General features: G+C 39.7%; 1 protein-coding gene across 2 annotated transcripts in view; it reads right to left on the reverse strand.

The window, feature by feature from the left end:
- srcap (Snf2-related CREBBP activator protein) overlaps positions 1–10,080 on the reverse strand; it is a 36,790-nt gene extending 26,710 nt beyond the window's left edge. For both annotated transcript variants that reach the window (XM_063003097.1, XM_063003096.1), the window contains exons 1-6: positions 10,036–10,080; positions 7,676–7,749; positions 4,142–7,032; positions 604–852; positions 327–512; positions 69–209 (exon numbers count right to left, since the gene is read on the reverse strand). In XM_063003097.1, the coding sequence (XP_062859167.1) occupies positions 69–209; positions 327–512; positions 604–852; positions 4,142–6,835 (3,270 nt within the window). In that variant the 5' untranslated portion in view covers positions 6,836–7,032; positions 7,676–7,749; positions 10,036–10,080. The remainder of the gene's footprint in view (positions 1–68; positions 210–326; positions 513–603; positions 853–4,141; positions 7,033–7,675; positions 7,750–10,035) is intronic.
- Positions 10,081–16,475: the final 6,395 nt, after the last annotated feature.

A 16,475-nucleotide genomic window follows, 5' to 3' on the forward strand; every position in this document is an offset into this window, starting at 1 on the left:
ATTTGTAAATTAATTGTAAACAGGCATATCTGAAGTGATTTTAGTTTTGCATATTAATATGATGTCACCTTTTCTACACTGCTCCAGAACGTGCGAACCTCCTTTGCAATAGATGAAGCAATCCTTCTTAGTTTAGCCTGCTCTTCACGCTTAGCCCTCTCCTCCTTCTGCCTTATCTCTTCATGGTGTCGCATAACCATCCGTACCACCTGCAATTAGAAATGTAAATTTACACTGACTGAACTCTTAATCTTTCATATACACATTACAAAATGAACATAATTATTAAACAGGTAACTGATCTAAAGGAAAACTGAAATTGTTACTTTTCTGGCAACGCCTCTCTTCCAGCGTCTTTCCTGTGCAAAGTCAGCAGAAAGCCATTGCATTTCCTCACAAAGATAGTCCCAGTGCACCTTTGGCCTGACTGGTTCTGCCACACGAGTCAAACGTTTTAGGGACCAAAAGCCCTCTCGTTTCAAAGCGAGTGTCCGATGCTCAATCTCTGCTTCCTAGGATTAAAGAAGACATTTAATAATCTAACCCTAAAACAATTAATCAGTGTGTCGTAACTGACTGACAAGAATGTACAACTTCACTCACATGTTTGGCAAGTTCTGCCATATCACTGTGTTTCTCCAAGCGAGGCCGCTGGTATAATGACTGATCGGACTGGGAGGCTCCACTAGAACTCTGTGAAGTGTGTTTGCCAGGAGAGCTGCAGCTAGGTAAAGCTCTGTCGCTGTAAGGCTGGATCCAGTCACTGCATGATGAAGTAGGAGGTGGTGACGGTGTACGAGAGGTAGAGGGAGTAGAACCTGTTGTACCTCGACCAGCTATCCACCGATGAACCTAAAAACAAAAACAGGTAAAAAGTGAGCAGACTGTATTATGAGAGCATCAAACAATAGGATACAGTAAGAAAGTAAATGAACTCTTAAAAAAAAAGGCTAGTGCTGTTTTCCAAAGATCTGCAGACCTTTGTGGACAAAATGTTCAAGAAAGGTGTTCAGTTTGTTTACAGACTTTGCCAAAAACCTTATTAATGGAATTACATGACATAAAGAATTCTTATAAATTCAACAGTTTGCATGAGTCAGATTTCTGAAAAAGTGTTAAATTACTTTCCAGACTTTCAAACCCCAGCCTCAGTACTTGGTGGAAAATCATTTTGTCTTGATAACATGTAATAATTTATTTCAGTAAGTGCTAGCAAGCTTCCGACACCTCTCCCATAGAATCTCTACTTGTTCCTCTGACGTAAAAGTTTCTAGCGTGTTTTTGTTTTGATGGCTTTCATGCTACAACTGCTTTCCTCAAAGGCCACCAAATATTTTCTTTGGGATTTAAATCTGAAGCCGTAGAAGGCCACTCCCGAATATTCCATGACTGATTCCTTAACACAGCTTTGCTTGACTTGGAAGAGTGCCTGGGATTATTGTCTTCCTGGAAAGTCCAATTTTGGTGCAATGATATAATATCTTCTCTCAGCCTTCGTGACAGCTCCATAGTTTCACCATGCTAACAACACACCTTAAACACTTGAATATCTGGGTGGTGTTCATATAACACATTGCAGCTGAAGCAAATTAAGGGTTGGTATTAAGTTTCGAATGGTTTCATTAGGTTGTAACCAAACGTTTAGGTCATACAGACCAGAAGTCATTTATTATTTTGTTCATTTACTGTATTATTTAAAACTGTCTCTGCAGAACAGGTTAATTTCTTTTAGGAGGCTGAATATTTCTGATTTTCACAGTATACCCTTAATCAAGTATTGGCTTAAAATTCAGGTGGCTTTTATTAATTGCCTGTAATCTGATTGATCAGATTATTAGTGCACATGTAAACACACTCTTGTAAATCATGCAGTTTGTGAGTATCTGTTACCTGACGTTAGGCTCTTGCCTGGTTAGTATTAAGAGGTGAAGTCAGCTTGCAAAAATCAGATTAATGGTCTCAGATTAAAGTCCCTTTTCATTACGCGGTACCCAACAGTACAATACAGTACATTCAAATCCAGAACTATTGGTGCTTTACCTAATGCGCTCTTGTCCTTTTGCAAGTGCACAAGAGTACTCGTGAAAGTAGGAGGGGTTTGCTGATACTGAGGCTGTGACAGTGTCTTCCACCAGACATGGAAAACTGTACACAATCGCAGCAGCTACAACAGGACAATTTGTGTTTTGTCCTTCTGCAGTTGTTGTGGTATTGATTTTCTTCAGTGTTTAAGTTTTTTAATAGTTTTTCACAACACTTTGTATAAACTCTATTACAGTTTGATTTTACTTGTGTATTGTCTTACACTGGTGAGATTCAGTTTAACCAATTAACAGTCTGCGGTGTCTTGTGCCCTACTTCAGTATGCTTGGTGCATGGTCAAGAAGGGTAACCAAATCAAGCTTGAAAACTTAACACAGGGGCGGCACGGTGGCTAAGTGGGTAGCACTGTCGCCTTACGGCAAGAAGGTCCTGGGTTCGATCCCCAGGTGGGACGGCTAAGGTCCTTTCTGTGTGGAGTTTGCATGTTCTCCCCGTGTCCGCATGGGTTTCCTCCGGGTGCTCCGGTTTCCTCCCACAGTCCAAAGACATGCAAGTGAGGTGAATTGGGAGACACTAAATTGTCGATGACTGTGTTCGATTTAACCTTGTAAACTGATGAACCTTGTGTGATGAGTAACTACCGTTCCTGTCATAAATGTAACCAAAGTGTAAAACATGATGTTAAAATCCTAATAAACAAACAAACTTACGTACAGAATGTATCACTTGGCAATAGAAAAAAACATTGTGGGACAGAAACATAGTGTGTCGTAGAATACTGTGCAGTGGAAAAGGGGGACAAGATTCTAGCAAAAGGAAGAGTGCAAAAGGAAGCATGCACAAAAGGTTGTCTAGCTGACAAAAGCCTGTCTTTGGTTAACAAATGGTTTATGTCTATTTAGAAACTAATTAAATTAAAAAGCTTGAGCGCTTAGACGGATTTTTTAATCCCCTAGTCTATCCTTTAATAAAAAGGAACAGCCATAGAATACCCACATTCTTAGCACAGCAATAATTACAAATACATATTACTAAGACACATTGTACGTGAAGAGGTAGAGAATAAGTAGAGTAATAATTTTCTTTATTATATATAATGATTTTTATCATTGGGCTATTTCCGATTACAGGACATTAAATTTCAGTTAAAGCACTATTCTCCTTATTGCACTGAATTAAATGACAATGTACAGAGCCACTAATTGGGCAACAGCCAGTAACTAAAGGGATAAAGATATCAGAATCATGATGGTATCAGCCAATAATCATTAAACATGTATTACTGGCATCGGCCAGAAGCACAGATTCAGCTAGTAATTCTAAGTGATATGTAATGATGCAATGGATCCTAGTTGGGTGCTGTTCTAAAATTCAGAATGGGAAACTTTGAAGGTGAGGAATGAAAAAATAAAAATGCTTCCTACCTACCCTTACCTAAGTAAACAGATCTACTTGTTTATTAAGATGTCATGTTTTCCCACACTTTGGTAATATTCATGACAGAAGAGGTAGTTACTCATTACACAAGATTCAGGATCAAGATCAGTTCACAAGTTCAATGTCAAACACAGTCATAGACAGTTTTGTATCTCCAATTCACCTCACTTGCATGTCTTTGGACTGTGGGAGGAAACCAGAGCTCCCGGGGGAAACCCACACAGACACGGGGATAACATGCTAACTCCACACAGAAAGGACCCAGAGTGCCTCACCTGGGGATCGAACCCAGGACCTTCTTGCTGTGAGGCGACAGTACTAGTCTCTGAGCCACCATGCCGAAAGCATGTTCATAGATTCATTCATTCAAGTTTGAAACTTTAGTCGGTTTCAAGGTAAGAAAAATGGTAATCAATCAAAACAATTAAGTCCCTACCATTTGTATATCAGTGCAAAAAATGGCAATGGTGAGTTTCATATGGTGGGATAATTAAATAATTAGGGATAATTAGAATTAGTGTACGTAAGGTTTCTTAAACTGAAAACTATCCTGCTCTTAAAAACAGAACTGGAGTTTGCGTTTATGGACTTTGGTCCCTTCTCTTAATTACATGAATTGCCGAGGGGGATGTTAATTTAAATAACTTATTGATGACCTTACCTTGTTTTGTGAGGGACTGGAAGTAACCATGCTGTTGTTAGTCTGGGTTTCCAAAGAGCTGTCTCCTTCTCCCTCACTGCTCTCTTCCATAGAAGCATCAAGCTGCCCCACACTGTTGTGCTGTACACCTTTCGTTTTTCCCAAAAGTTGAACTGGTGAGTGCTGCTCCTCCACTTCCACCTCCCCTCTCAATTTCATGGAATCTTGGCATGGTTGCTTGGCATGACATTGTGTAGACTGGTTTTGTTCAGTAATGGCACCACACTCACTGACTGACCTTCGAAGCAGGTCAGGTGAGTTTTGATCTAGAGTAGACACAGACGCATCTAAGAGAGGCTTTTCTTGGGGGTTTTGGTCCTCACACTCAGTAGATTCTAATATGAGTGAAGACTCTCTCAGACACTCATCTTTTAAAGATGAACAAGTAGGAGGCACAAAGACTGCCTTTTCAGATGCAATCTCCAGGGCTGAGTCATTTTCAGAAAAGCCCTCAATACAGACTGTGTCTAGCCCATCACTGGGGGTGCCTGATAAGACAGAAGGACTTTGCTTTTTGGAAATTACAGATAATGTTTGAGGGTGTTTAAGGAAAGGAGTCTCACCTTTCTTCAAGATAAGAAGCTTTGGATCTATAACACCAGCTGGGAGAGAAACTGGAGACACATCTGATTTGTGTTCTGTCAGTTTCTCTTGCACAGTAGAGAAATTGTTGATTGGGGTAGGATCTAACACCGTAACTGCATTTTTAACATTTGAGCAAACAGTGGAGTTTGGAACCACAGTCCTCATGCAAATATTGTCCACAGGGATTAAATTGTTCTGATAAGGTGAAACTTCTTGTGGAGTTAGAGCAGTTTGTTGATTAATGGAAATAATATTAACCTCCTCATTCAACGTTTCTGTTAAAGGCTCAAAAGCCAGTTTGTGCACAGAATCTTCCATTTCTTTATCTGTTAACAGCAGCTTAACATCTTCATCAATATCCCCCGCAGGAAAGCAGGGCACCGTACACTCATAGACAGAAACAGACGTCTGAGTTTCGGGACAATGCACCATGGTCTCTGTGCTAATGTCCATCATGTCAGTATCCTCAGTGCTTTGCCCATCTAACAGTGTAGAGGACTCACTTACTACTAACCATGTGTCCTCCATTCCAGGCTGAACCAAAATGCCTACGTCAATGAAATCTTTCACCTCAACCGTGTGTAGTCCAGAGGAAGCCTCTAAACCCTCCTCTTGTTTTTCATCCACAGTTACATCATTTAGACATACTATTTGTTGGAGCTTATGTTCTGTTGGAATGGATTCTTGCTCTTGTGGAATTAAATAGTCGCTGTTGACCTGACCCGAGTCTAACCCTAGATCCTCAGAATTTGTAGGTTTGTTTTTATGCAAGAGCACAAAGCTATCACTCAGTTGGTGATCTTGACACAGAGCCACCTGCATACTGTTGGCACAGTCATTCTGTTGAATAATCACATCTGAAGAGGTACAAACCACTATATGGGACCCTTCGGTCACATCAGGAGCCTCCACAGTTTGAGAGCATGTCCCATCCTTTGGTTCTTCAATAGAAATATCATAACACACTTCTGTATCAGCCACACTGCCAAACTGATGTCCATCGAAAGACTGAGACTTAATCTCCAAGCTCCCACTTGCACCAGTCTTGTTTTCTGTTAAGAGAGATTTAGGCGATCCAGTACAATTCACACAGTCCTGACTCAGCTGGTTCTCTTGTGTGGCGTGTGTGGTTTTTGACTGGTTAGAAGGACCAGGTGTTTTCTGAGAGAAGGTAGCATTAGCTGGGGAAACTGCAATAATGGGCGGTTGTTGAACACTTTTGGGGAGGTATCCATCATGCTCATCGGTGTAGTTTGGGTTGTCATTTCCATTGCCTGATGAAATGGGTAGTCCAAACAAAGTCTGTCCTTGCTTAGCTGACAAGTCTTTTGAGTCTGATTTTGTACTAATAGTACTTTCTTCCGTGACTGCAACCACTTCTTTATTGGGTTCATCCATGACGTTTTCCACATTACTAAATATATCTGAGCTGGGTGAGATGCTTTTTGCTGTGAGGGGCTGTTGCTCAACCTGCTGGACATCAGACTCAGGCAAAACACTGTCTTGAGTTGAATGCATAAGCGTTGTCGTTTGGATCTGCTGCGTGTGGTCTTGGTCTGTTGTTTCACAGGCAGTGGAGACTGTTGAGCTAGACTGAGTTGGTGGAATATATGTGGTTTGTTGACTTGTGTGCGTTGTTCCACATACTTCTTCCTTACCAGTCTCTGGTTTGTATTCTGGATATGCATTTTCTGGAGCCATGGAATCTCTTTCCATTCCAACAACAGCAATGTCCCCGGCAACTGCTGGATTAGAAGTCCTATCTTGGCAATGGCCGGTACCAATGTCCTCTGCCATGTTGATATCGGTGTGTGCAAGGCTTGCTTTCTCAATGTTACACCCGTAATGTACATTTTGCTCTCTAAGACCTTCTGCCTCACAGGCTGAAAGTTTGTCTGACAGATTTTGTGAATGTCCAACAGGTGATGAAATAAACTGTCTCTGGATAGCCTGAGTATTGAAATCCAAGTTAGATTTTTGCCCTGGCTCCATGGTGTTGGAGTTTTGCTGAGACACTGTGGTGGTCTTCTCTTGATCTGGAGCCTGTATGTTGGTTTTCGGCTGCTCCATCTCATCGGCAGGGTCAACCAGTGTAGGTGGTAGTGAGGCAGCTGCGACCGGCTGCAGGGCATGCTGGGGTGGCCCGGCCACATTCTGCGTAGCCGCAGGGATGCCACCCGGCACAGCCACAGCCGGAGGGGTGCACTGCTGCACCACCTCCTCCCCAAGACCTCCTCTTTCGGAACTGCCTTTGCTATACAGAGGACCTAAAAACAGCAAAAAGTGGAAAAAAAAAATTTACACATTACACACATACACGTCCACCAAACAGGTAACTAAATCTCATAGGGGGAAAAGTAAAAAAAAATCATTACACACACTGACTGCCTACACTACAATACACTATATAGACAAAAGTCTGGAAACACCCTGTCAAATGTTTGAATTCATGTGTTTTAGCCACAAAAATTGCAAACAGGTGTCATAAAGCAATTATATAAAGAAAATTATATTCTTCTAATTTTGCAGCAACAGCTTAGGGAAGGCCCTGTCTGTTCCAGAATTACTGTGCTTCTGCACACAGGACTATAAACACAAAGAAAGCTTGGTTTGAAAAAACTTCAGAGGCAGTTTTCCCCACTATACAGCTTTGGAATGCATTGTAACATCAACTGAGGCTTTCTTGACCAACATCATTGCCCATCCAGACAAATGCTCTTTTGAAATAAAATAGCCCAAATTCCTACAGACATACTTTAAAGTCTTGTGAGAAGCCACCTCAAAATAGTGGCTAGTTTCTATACAATTTAATTTTGAAAAGTGACAACTAACAAACACATATTCATGTGTCCAAATATTTTTGGCCATACAGTGTATATGAAAAAGAGAATTAGAGCGTAATGTTGTTACCTGTATGTGGTGTAGGCTCAGTCTCTTCTGTACCTTCCACTTCCAGGATGCTGAGATCTATGTTACCACTGCATCTGAGGGACAAAATAATTTCAAACAAAAAAAACAATGAACCTCTCACAACCTTGACAATATATTTACTCTTTAAAAAACTAAAATGTTCAAGGAAATCGATGCATAATTAATTAATTTATTTGGGATTTTTACGCCATGTTAAACTCGATGCATAATAAAATGGTAAAAGAGTTAACTTTATCAGTGGTTTATAAATGTGGTACGACAAGTGAAGATTAAGATTGTTTTGATAATGTTACAACAAGTTCTGCAAGGTTTTTTTATTTTTATTTAGAAGGTCAAACAGATGCACAATGTTAGGTTAGTGCATGTCACAAGGACAGGGTGTAGTTGATGTTAACACTTGGCTGAAACCCAGCTTTCATTAGGGTTGACCAGGACTAGAGAATGGACTTGATGGCCACAATGCATTCTGTGGTTTGTTTGCCATCTGTCTGCATAAGACCTCAGGTTTTAATTAGCTGGCATACAAAGTTTGAAGAATGCTTTTAATAGCATTATAAACATTCATGTATTATGACAAAGTTAAAAGAACGTTATCTGGGTAAATTGATAACATCATTACATGTAATATTTAAATAAAAAGGAGAAAACTGATCCAGCCACAAATTATAGACTCATGCAGAACACTGTTCAAGTGCAATATTGCATTATCTTCCCACTGATTTATGCAGCTTTATCTTGCCTGTTAATATATGTTTCGTTTATTGTATAGCTCTATGAATTAAATATGCTCGCAATTTTATGAATATTGTTATTTAATTCAGTACTCAAACACTGTAATCTGGGCTTTATAAATGGGTCGCTGTTTGTCAAACCATTAAAGCTCTATGAATTAAATGTTAATGTAGCAGACAGGTTTACCTTCATGCTCACAGCAGCTGATTGTTAATATAAGACAAAGACAAAACTCAACCCAGCTGATAATGTATGTAGACATGTGCAGCCAGTTTATTGTGTGTTTCGTTTTAACACATGTAGCAAATTCAGTTAGCCGCGACAATTGTAATTCTTTGCTTCTATGTGGCGGGCGGTTGCATTAAAAACGTGCAAGCTTAAAAAGACGACAGTTTAAAGTTTTTCAATTCGGAACAACACAACATTCCGCACTTTAATAATTAAACATCACTATCTGGCTTTAATTGTTGAGTGCTTCATGCATCATTGAAGGAAACACATGAAGAAAGAATTGCTAACGCTAGCTAACCAGTTAGCTTTACACCGTCTCGAGGAACCGGTTTCATCTGAGGACGCGTACTAGTTGTGTAACATAAAACAAACAGATCAGTAGGGTTTATTTATTTACGGTAACCGAATAAATCATAAAAGTACACACCACTCGTTTTTTCATACAACGCTAGCTAGCTGGTTAGCTAACTGATATTAGCAAGGGTACAGCCGGATGACGTCACTGCGCGGGGTCATGTGTATTATCAAAAAGTAGTGATGGACAATCCGGCTCTTTTCAATGAGTCACATCCAAACGATTCAGCTCAAAAGAAGAACCGAAACTTTTGGCTCCTAAACATATTATTTTTATTCGGCATCGCTGACAGTTTGTTTACCGATATGATTACTTAGCTCATCTGTAATACAGTACTTTAAATCCCAATTAATAATTTTAATATTTTAAATATATTTTTTTATTTTAAATGTATATGTTATACAAATATATGGGTATATATCATTAACAAATATTCGTTTAACAAATGTAACCAAGTTGCACGCTTTAATGATTTTGAGTCCTACAGTTGTCATATACATCTACGATATATCTACTGAGCATACAGAGAATATAAACTGAACTTCGACTTTGTTTATTTTCTGGTGCAAAAGCACACGAATCGATTTGACTTAAAACGGTTCCTAAACACGAGTCGGCTCCCTGAACTGAATCAAACAGCCGAGGACACATCACCCATCAAAAGATGACAGTAAACAATTCTACAAAATAACTTAAATTTAATGTTGAGTTACCAGAGATAAATTAATATATGTTCGCTTCTAGAAATGTAGTTAAAATGGTGTAGCGATAAACACTTCTGCATAAAGTAATGCAAGCATTTAGAGTGATACTGCAACTCAATTACGATTACAATTTTAATGTTTATATTTCTATATCTATATTTATAGATGCTGAATTCAAACTCTAAGGCGACTTTTATTGTCTTGTTGTTCACAGACCCGCCATGTCCAAGTCCTCTACTTCCTCCAAATCCCCCCTCCCTCTCTCACCGTCCCCCCTCCTCTCACCGCCGCCGCCGCCATCTTAAGTTCCCACCTACCTGAAATTTCCGAGCACTTTTCTTTTACTAAATTCTTGTTGAAGGAGTCGCCATCCGCCTCAAATCGCACTCAATCCGTAACGGCAGCTTTGCAAACTGTCTCTCGGTACCCAGCGAGGTACTGGCAGGTTCGTTTGAGCCAGTTAAAGCCCGGTCGGAGAGAGACTGGGTTCGGATCGCAGAATCGAGCGGGCTGGTGGGGAGGAGACTTTCGACGCAGCGAAATGGAGGAACGAGCGACTGCTGACAAAGTGCGGAGCTGCTTCACATCTCGCGAGACTTTAGTTACCGCGGGATCATCGCGCCGCCGGTCAGCTGTGGATAGCCCGATGTGTTTCTGAAGCTGTTGCGTCGTGATTGACTAGATATAAATATATTTAATATTATAAATTATTATAATTTGATTATATTAAATATTATTATAAATTATTAATGTTGTTGCTGCCTGCTACCTTACACCAGTTAAACTTGTGAGAAATGTTGCAGGTTAATGATAGCTGGCTGTCCATGATACATTCTATTGAGGTACCACAACTAAGCTAACATCAAAACATTTACAAGGATTTTCACATTTATTCTTAGATAAGGTCATAAAGTTCTAACAAGCTTAAACATGTAGTGTAGCAACATAACAAACAGTGGTACAAACAATAAAACTTTCCTGTCTTCAGTAAGGTCACAGTATTCCGTACAGTTCTCTGAACAATATGCAGGTAAACTTCATAATTGCACTTTAATTATCATTATAATCCAAACTGATTTTTGATCTTAATGAATGCAGGCTCTTATATAGTTATATCCAAATTATGACATTTATGACTCATTTAAAATCATGCTTACTTAAGGCCCTTCCTTGTCACTTTAATTGTTTTATGAATTAATGATTGTGGATTCTAGTTCATTAACCTGATTTGCTGATAGCTCCACTTACCATATAGAAGCACTCTGTAGTTCTTCAATTACTGACTGTAGTCCATCTGTTTTTCTACATACTTTTTTAGCCTGCTTTCACCCTGTTCTTCAATGGGTGGACCACCACAGAGCAGGTATTATTTGGGTTAAATACTGTGTCCACTCACTGTCCACTCTATTAGACACTCCTACCTGGTTGGTCCACCTTGTAGATGTAAAGTCAGAGACGATCGCTCATCTATTGCTGCTGTTTGAGTTGGTGATCTTCTAGACCTTCATCAGTGGTCACAGGACGCTGCCCACGGGGCGCTGTTGGCTGGATATTTTTGGTTGGTGGACTATTCTCAGTCCAGCAGTGACAGTGACGTGTTTAAAAACTCCAGCAGCACTGCTGTGTCTTATCCACTCATACCAGCACCATGTCAGTGTCACTGCAGTGCTGAGAATGACCCACCACCCAAATAATACCTACTCTGTAGTGGTCCTGGGAGAGTCCTGACCATTGAAGAACAGCATGAAAGGGGGATAACAAAGCATGCAGAGAAACAGATGGACTACAGTCAGTAATTGTAGAACTACAAAATGCTTTTATATGGTAAGTGGAGCTGATAAAATGAACAATGTGTGTAGAAACAATGAGGTGGTTTTAATGTTTATGGCTGATCTGTGTATATATAAAAGTTTCCGCAGTTTTCTATTTTAGGGAGGAGTAGTAAATTGTCGTGTCTGAGAGAGAGCTTATAGTCCGGATTTAGCACCATCTGATTTCCACCTTTTTGGACACTCAAAGAAGCTTTAAAGGGAAGAAGATTTTCATGTGATGATGAGGTAAAAGCAGCGGTGCATCAGTGGCTACACACTCAACCAAAAACTTTTTTGCTGATGGCATTAAAAAGTTGGTACTGATGCTGGGAAAATGCATCGGAAGGTGACTATGTAGAAAACATGTATGTATATATGATCTTGACTGTGTGACTGTAAACCAAAATATTTTGAGGAACAATGTTATGTCCTCTGTGGTGAAATTGAACCTTGGTAATAATCAGACTATCCAGACACACAATAATCCAAAACACAATTTTACAAAGCTTTCAGATAGTCAAACAAAGCTTGGTTAAGGAATCAGTCCTGGAATCTCTTGGAGTGGCCTTCTCAGTCTCCAGATTTAATTCTTGGTGGGAAAATCTTTGGTGGGATTTAAAAGACAAAGCAGCTGCAGCACAAAAGCCATCAAACCTAAGCAACCTTTTGCGTGAAAAGAATGGGTGAATATTCTACAAGAGAGGTCTCAGAGGTTTGTAAGCACTTGTCAAAATCACTTATTGGAGGTTATCAAAGCAAAAATATTTTTCACCAAGTACTGAGGCTGGGAATTGAATAATAGTGCACTCAACATTTATCAATAACTTAAATAATTGTATTTATTAAAAAGGATTCTTTGTTAACTGAGACTTTTTGTTGTATATTTGTTGTTGTACAAACACATCACATAAAACATTTTAAGGTAAGAGGTTTGAGTTTGAGTATTGCTGTTTCAAGCGACCGGTCTTAAAAGTAATGGCAGCACTTTCAAGAAAACAACATCAGCAATGGGAAGGCCCCCACATTCCTCTACAAGATAGATCAGATGTGTTGGAAGCAGGGAACACTTGTATCTCTGTATACCCAGGGGCCTCTGTGACTAATGCTGAAACTCTGATTTATAGCCTAGTTGCTAAATGCACGTCTTGAGCCTTACAGAAATTAAAGGCTGTTGGACAAAGACACAGGTTACACAAGGACGCAGATTGGTGTAACATCCACCAAACCTCGAGCCACATAAGCAGCCATTTATTCATTTTCATGTTTTACCACTGCTTTATTCTGGTCTGCAGTGGCACAAGCCTAACTGGAATAAATGGGTGCAATGCAGTAACACATCCTGGACAGGACCACCTGACATAGCCAATCGTGTCTGTATGTAGACACCAGACTGACCAATGGGGATTCAAACCATGGATCCCAGCAGCAAAGGGCTAGAACTATTTAATGCTGCTACACCCTCTTAACCAGTAAAAAAGTAAAATAGTCAGGCGCACAGGTGGCGTAGCGGGATATTCCGCTAGCACACCAGCAACGAGTTTCTGAACTCCTTGGTTCGAAACTCAGTGTTGCCACCAGTCGGCTGGGTGCCATCTACAGTAGTGTTCAAAAAAATAGCAGTGATTTTAAAAAAGTGAATAAAGCACAAAATCATTATAACTTTTATTTCCATAAATGCAAATGCACTGAAAATACTACTTTCAATTCTAAATCAAAACATTAACAACATTTAGCCAGTTTGTGTTAATCCTTTACAGAAAGTTAAGAAAAATGAATATTAGGCTGTTCAAAAAAATAGCAGTGCCAGCATTTTTCTTTAAAAACTCAAAAAATGTATCTATAACATGAAAAAATGTTTGAGGTTTCACTTTACTTTAAATTACTGAACTAATATTTAGTGGCATAACAATTGTTTCCGAGATCTGTGTTGCATGGAGTCCACCAACTTCTGGCACCTCTGAACAGGTATTCCTGTCCAGGATGATTACACTACATTCCACAGTTCTTCTGCAATTTTGGGTTTTGCCTCAAAAAACCGTGTTTCAGATATCAGCCCACAAGTTCTCTATGGGATTGAGGTCAGGGGATTGGGCTGGCCACTCTATTACCTCAATCTTGTTTGTCTGTAACCAAGATGTTTTGGGTCATTGTCATGTTAAAACACCCATTTTAAGGGCATTTCTTCTTCGACATAGGGCAACATGATCTCCTCAAGTAATCTGATATATTTAAACTGATCCATGATAAATAGACGTAACACCATGGTATGTAAAACATCCCCATATCATAGTTTTGTACCACCATGCTTTACTGTCTTCACAGTGTACTCTGGCTCGAATTCAGTGCTCGAGGGTCGTCTGACATACTGTCTATGGCCACTTGACCCAAAAAGAACAATTTTGCTTTCACCAGTCCACAAAATGTTGAGCCATTTCTCTTTGGACCAGTCAATGTGTTCTTTGGGAAATTTGAACCCATTCAGGACACGTCTTTATCTTAACAACGGGACTTTGCAAGGAGTTCTTGCTGGTAAATTGGCTTCACTTAATCATCTTCTGTACTCACTGGTAACTTCAGATGTTCCTTGATCTTTCTGGAGGTGATCACTGGCTGAACCTTTGCCATTCTGGCTATTCTTTGATCCATTCAAACAGTAGTTCCACACTTCCTTCTGCATCTTTCAGGTTTTGGTCACTTTAAGGCATTTGAGATCATTTTAGCTGAGCAGCCTATCATTTGCTGCACTTCTCTGTATGTTTTTTCCCTCTAAAATCAACTTTTTAATCAAAGTACGCTGTTCATCAGAACAATGTCTGGAACAACCCATTTTACCCAGTATTTCAGAAGGAAATGCGCTATGACCAACCTGTGCAATATTTGCCACCCTCCTACCTTAAATAAGGGCCAAAATTGACACCCATTCTTCTGCAGAATGAATGACTTCACCTATTATTTTGAACAACCCCCTTTCAATCAATGCTTCGATTACTCAGAATGAACGGCATGCATGTCCTAATTGTTGGGTTTGTTTTGTTTTCAATACTCTACTACACTTTCAAGTCAATTTTTTGCTATGTAGAAATAGCATTTCTACTAAAAACATTGATTTATCAAGTTAATGGTGTTGGACTGCTATTTTTTTGAACACCACGGTAGCAGGTATAATTGGCAATGCCTGCAGTAGATACCACTTGGCCACCATATCTGCAGGGTGGGTATGTATACTATGTATGGGTGGGTGGGTCTTCATATGCTGTGTAAGGACCCTGATTGGCAGAACAGACGCCTGTTCAGAATGCAGGGGCGTGAAGAGGAGGGCTGTACACGTGTCGGAAGTGGCGTGTACAGCGATGTGCTCTCCTTGGATGCAATCTGGTATCTCTCAGCAGTGGAAGACAATATTTAGTGCGCTAAATCGAGAGGAAAATGGGGAGAAAATGCATTAAAAAGTAAAATAACCTGAAAAAAAAAAAAACTACTTTCACCCCTTTTTTTTTTTTTTAAATATATTTGGATGTCCTCACCTTAGTGTCTGTTTATGGTATACAACAATCTGATGGAAATCATTTGCCAGTACTCCAGGATGATGTCTTTATTGTATACTATTTTTTTTAGGTGGTTTGAGCAACAGAATGGGTTTTAAGCAGCTTTAATGACTAATCACCAGAATTAAACATTAAAACTTTATTGTGAAGTTCTGAAAAATGCAAACTTACTCTTTAAGAAATAGTTTGTGGAAGCAAAGGGTGGTCCCTTCAGAGCTCCTACATATAGATATTTTAAATATTTTGGGCGGCCCGGTGGCTAAGTGGGTAGCACTGTCGCCTCACAGCAAGAAAGTCCTGGGTTCAATTCCCAGGTGGGGCGGTCCGGGTCCTTTCTGTGTGGAGTTTGCATGTTCTCCCTGTGTGTGCGTGGGTTTCCTCCGGGTGCTCCGGTTTTCTCCCACAGTCCAAAGACATGCAAGTGAGGTAAATTGAAGATACTAAATTATCCATGACTGTGTTCGATATAACCTTGTGTGAAGTGATGAACCTCATGTAATGAGTAACTACCGTTCCTGTCATGAATGTAACCAAAGTGTAAAACATGACGTTAAAATCCTAATAAACAAACAAACATACTAATACTTTTTTTCTGGGTTGCTCTTTTGTTCAGTTTTCTTTGTCACATGACCTTAACAGATTCATATAATTCTGGAATGTAAACTTACCTTGCATCACTAACATCATAATCCGTTACCATTTATGTAAAGCCTCACACCATAATTGTCCATTCATCTGACACTGCATATAAAGAGTTATATCAGAACTGTTCATTAAATTGTACTTTTACTAGTGATCACAAACCCTTCTCCTAAACATTGTCTCAACCCTAAGACGCCACATGTGTTCCGAGAGCAATAATTAGGTTAAAGCAGGTCACAGTGTTCCATGAAGCTGAGCTGCTATCACTGAGTTCTGTGTTAATTATATCCAAATCTACAAAACAAAAGCACAGCAGATTATCCTTATCTAGAATAAAAACCAAAAACAAAATCTTACTCTAAGTACAAGAATAGCCTTCAAAATAATACTGCAATTTGGTCTAAACTTCCATTAACAGTCTTTAAAGCATTCAATTCATCTTCAGGATACCCACAGACACCCTGGTCTTAGTAGACAGTAATGTGCATAGCCAGGTAACACCGACCTAAAGTAAAACTCCTTTGAACAGAATAATCGGTCCCTTTATCAACAGTAACCTGGCTGGCAGTAACCCCTGATCAGGGTTGCAGTGGGCACCAATACCACATTTGTGCACTGCCATCCACCCTAATTAGTCCAATGCCAGACTAAACATATGTGCCCAAAACCTAAAATGACATTAATTGATCATAAGCCTGTTGATACTCAACAACTGGAGTGTAAAAACAAAAGTTGCTACTTATACCACCACACTGGGTA

Source organism: Trichomycterus rosablanca, chromosome 10 (assembly GCF_030014385.1).
Source record: "Trichomycterus rosablanca isolate fTriRos1 chromosome 10, fTriRos1.hap1, whole genome shotgun sequence".
Lineage (NCBI taxonomy): Eukaryota > Metazoa > Chordata > Actinopteri > Siluriformes > Trichomycteridae > Trichomycterus > Trichomycterus rosablanca.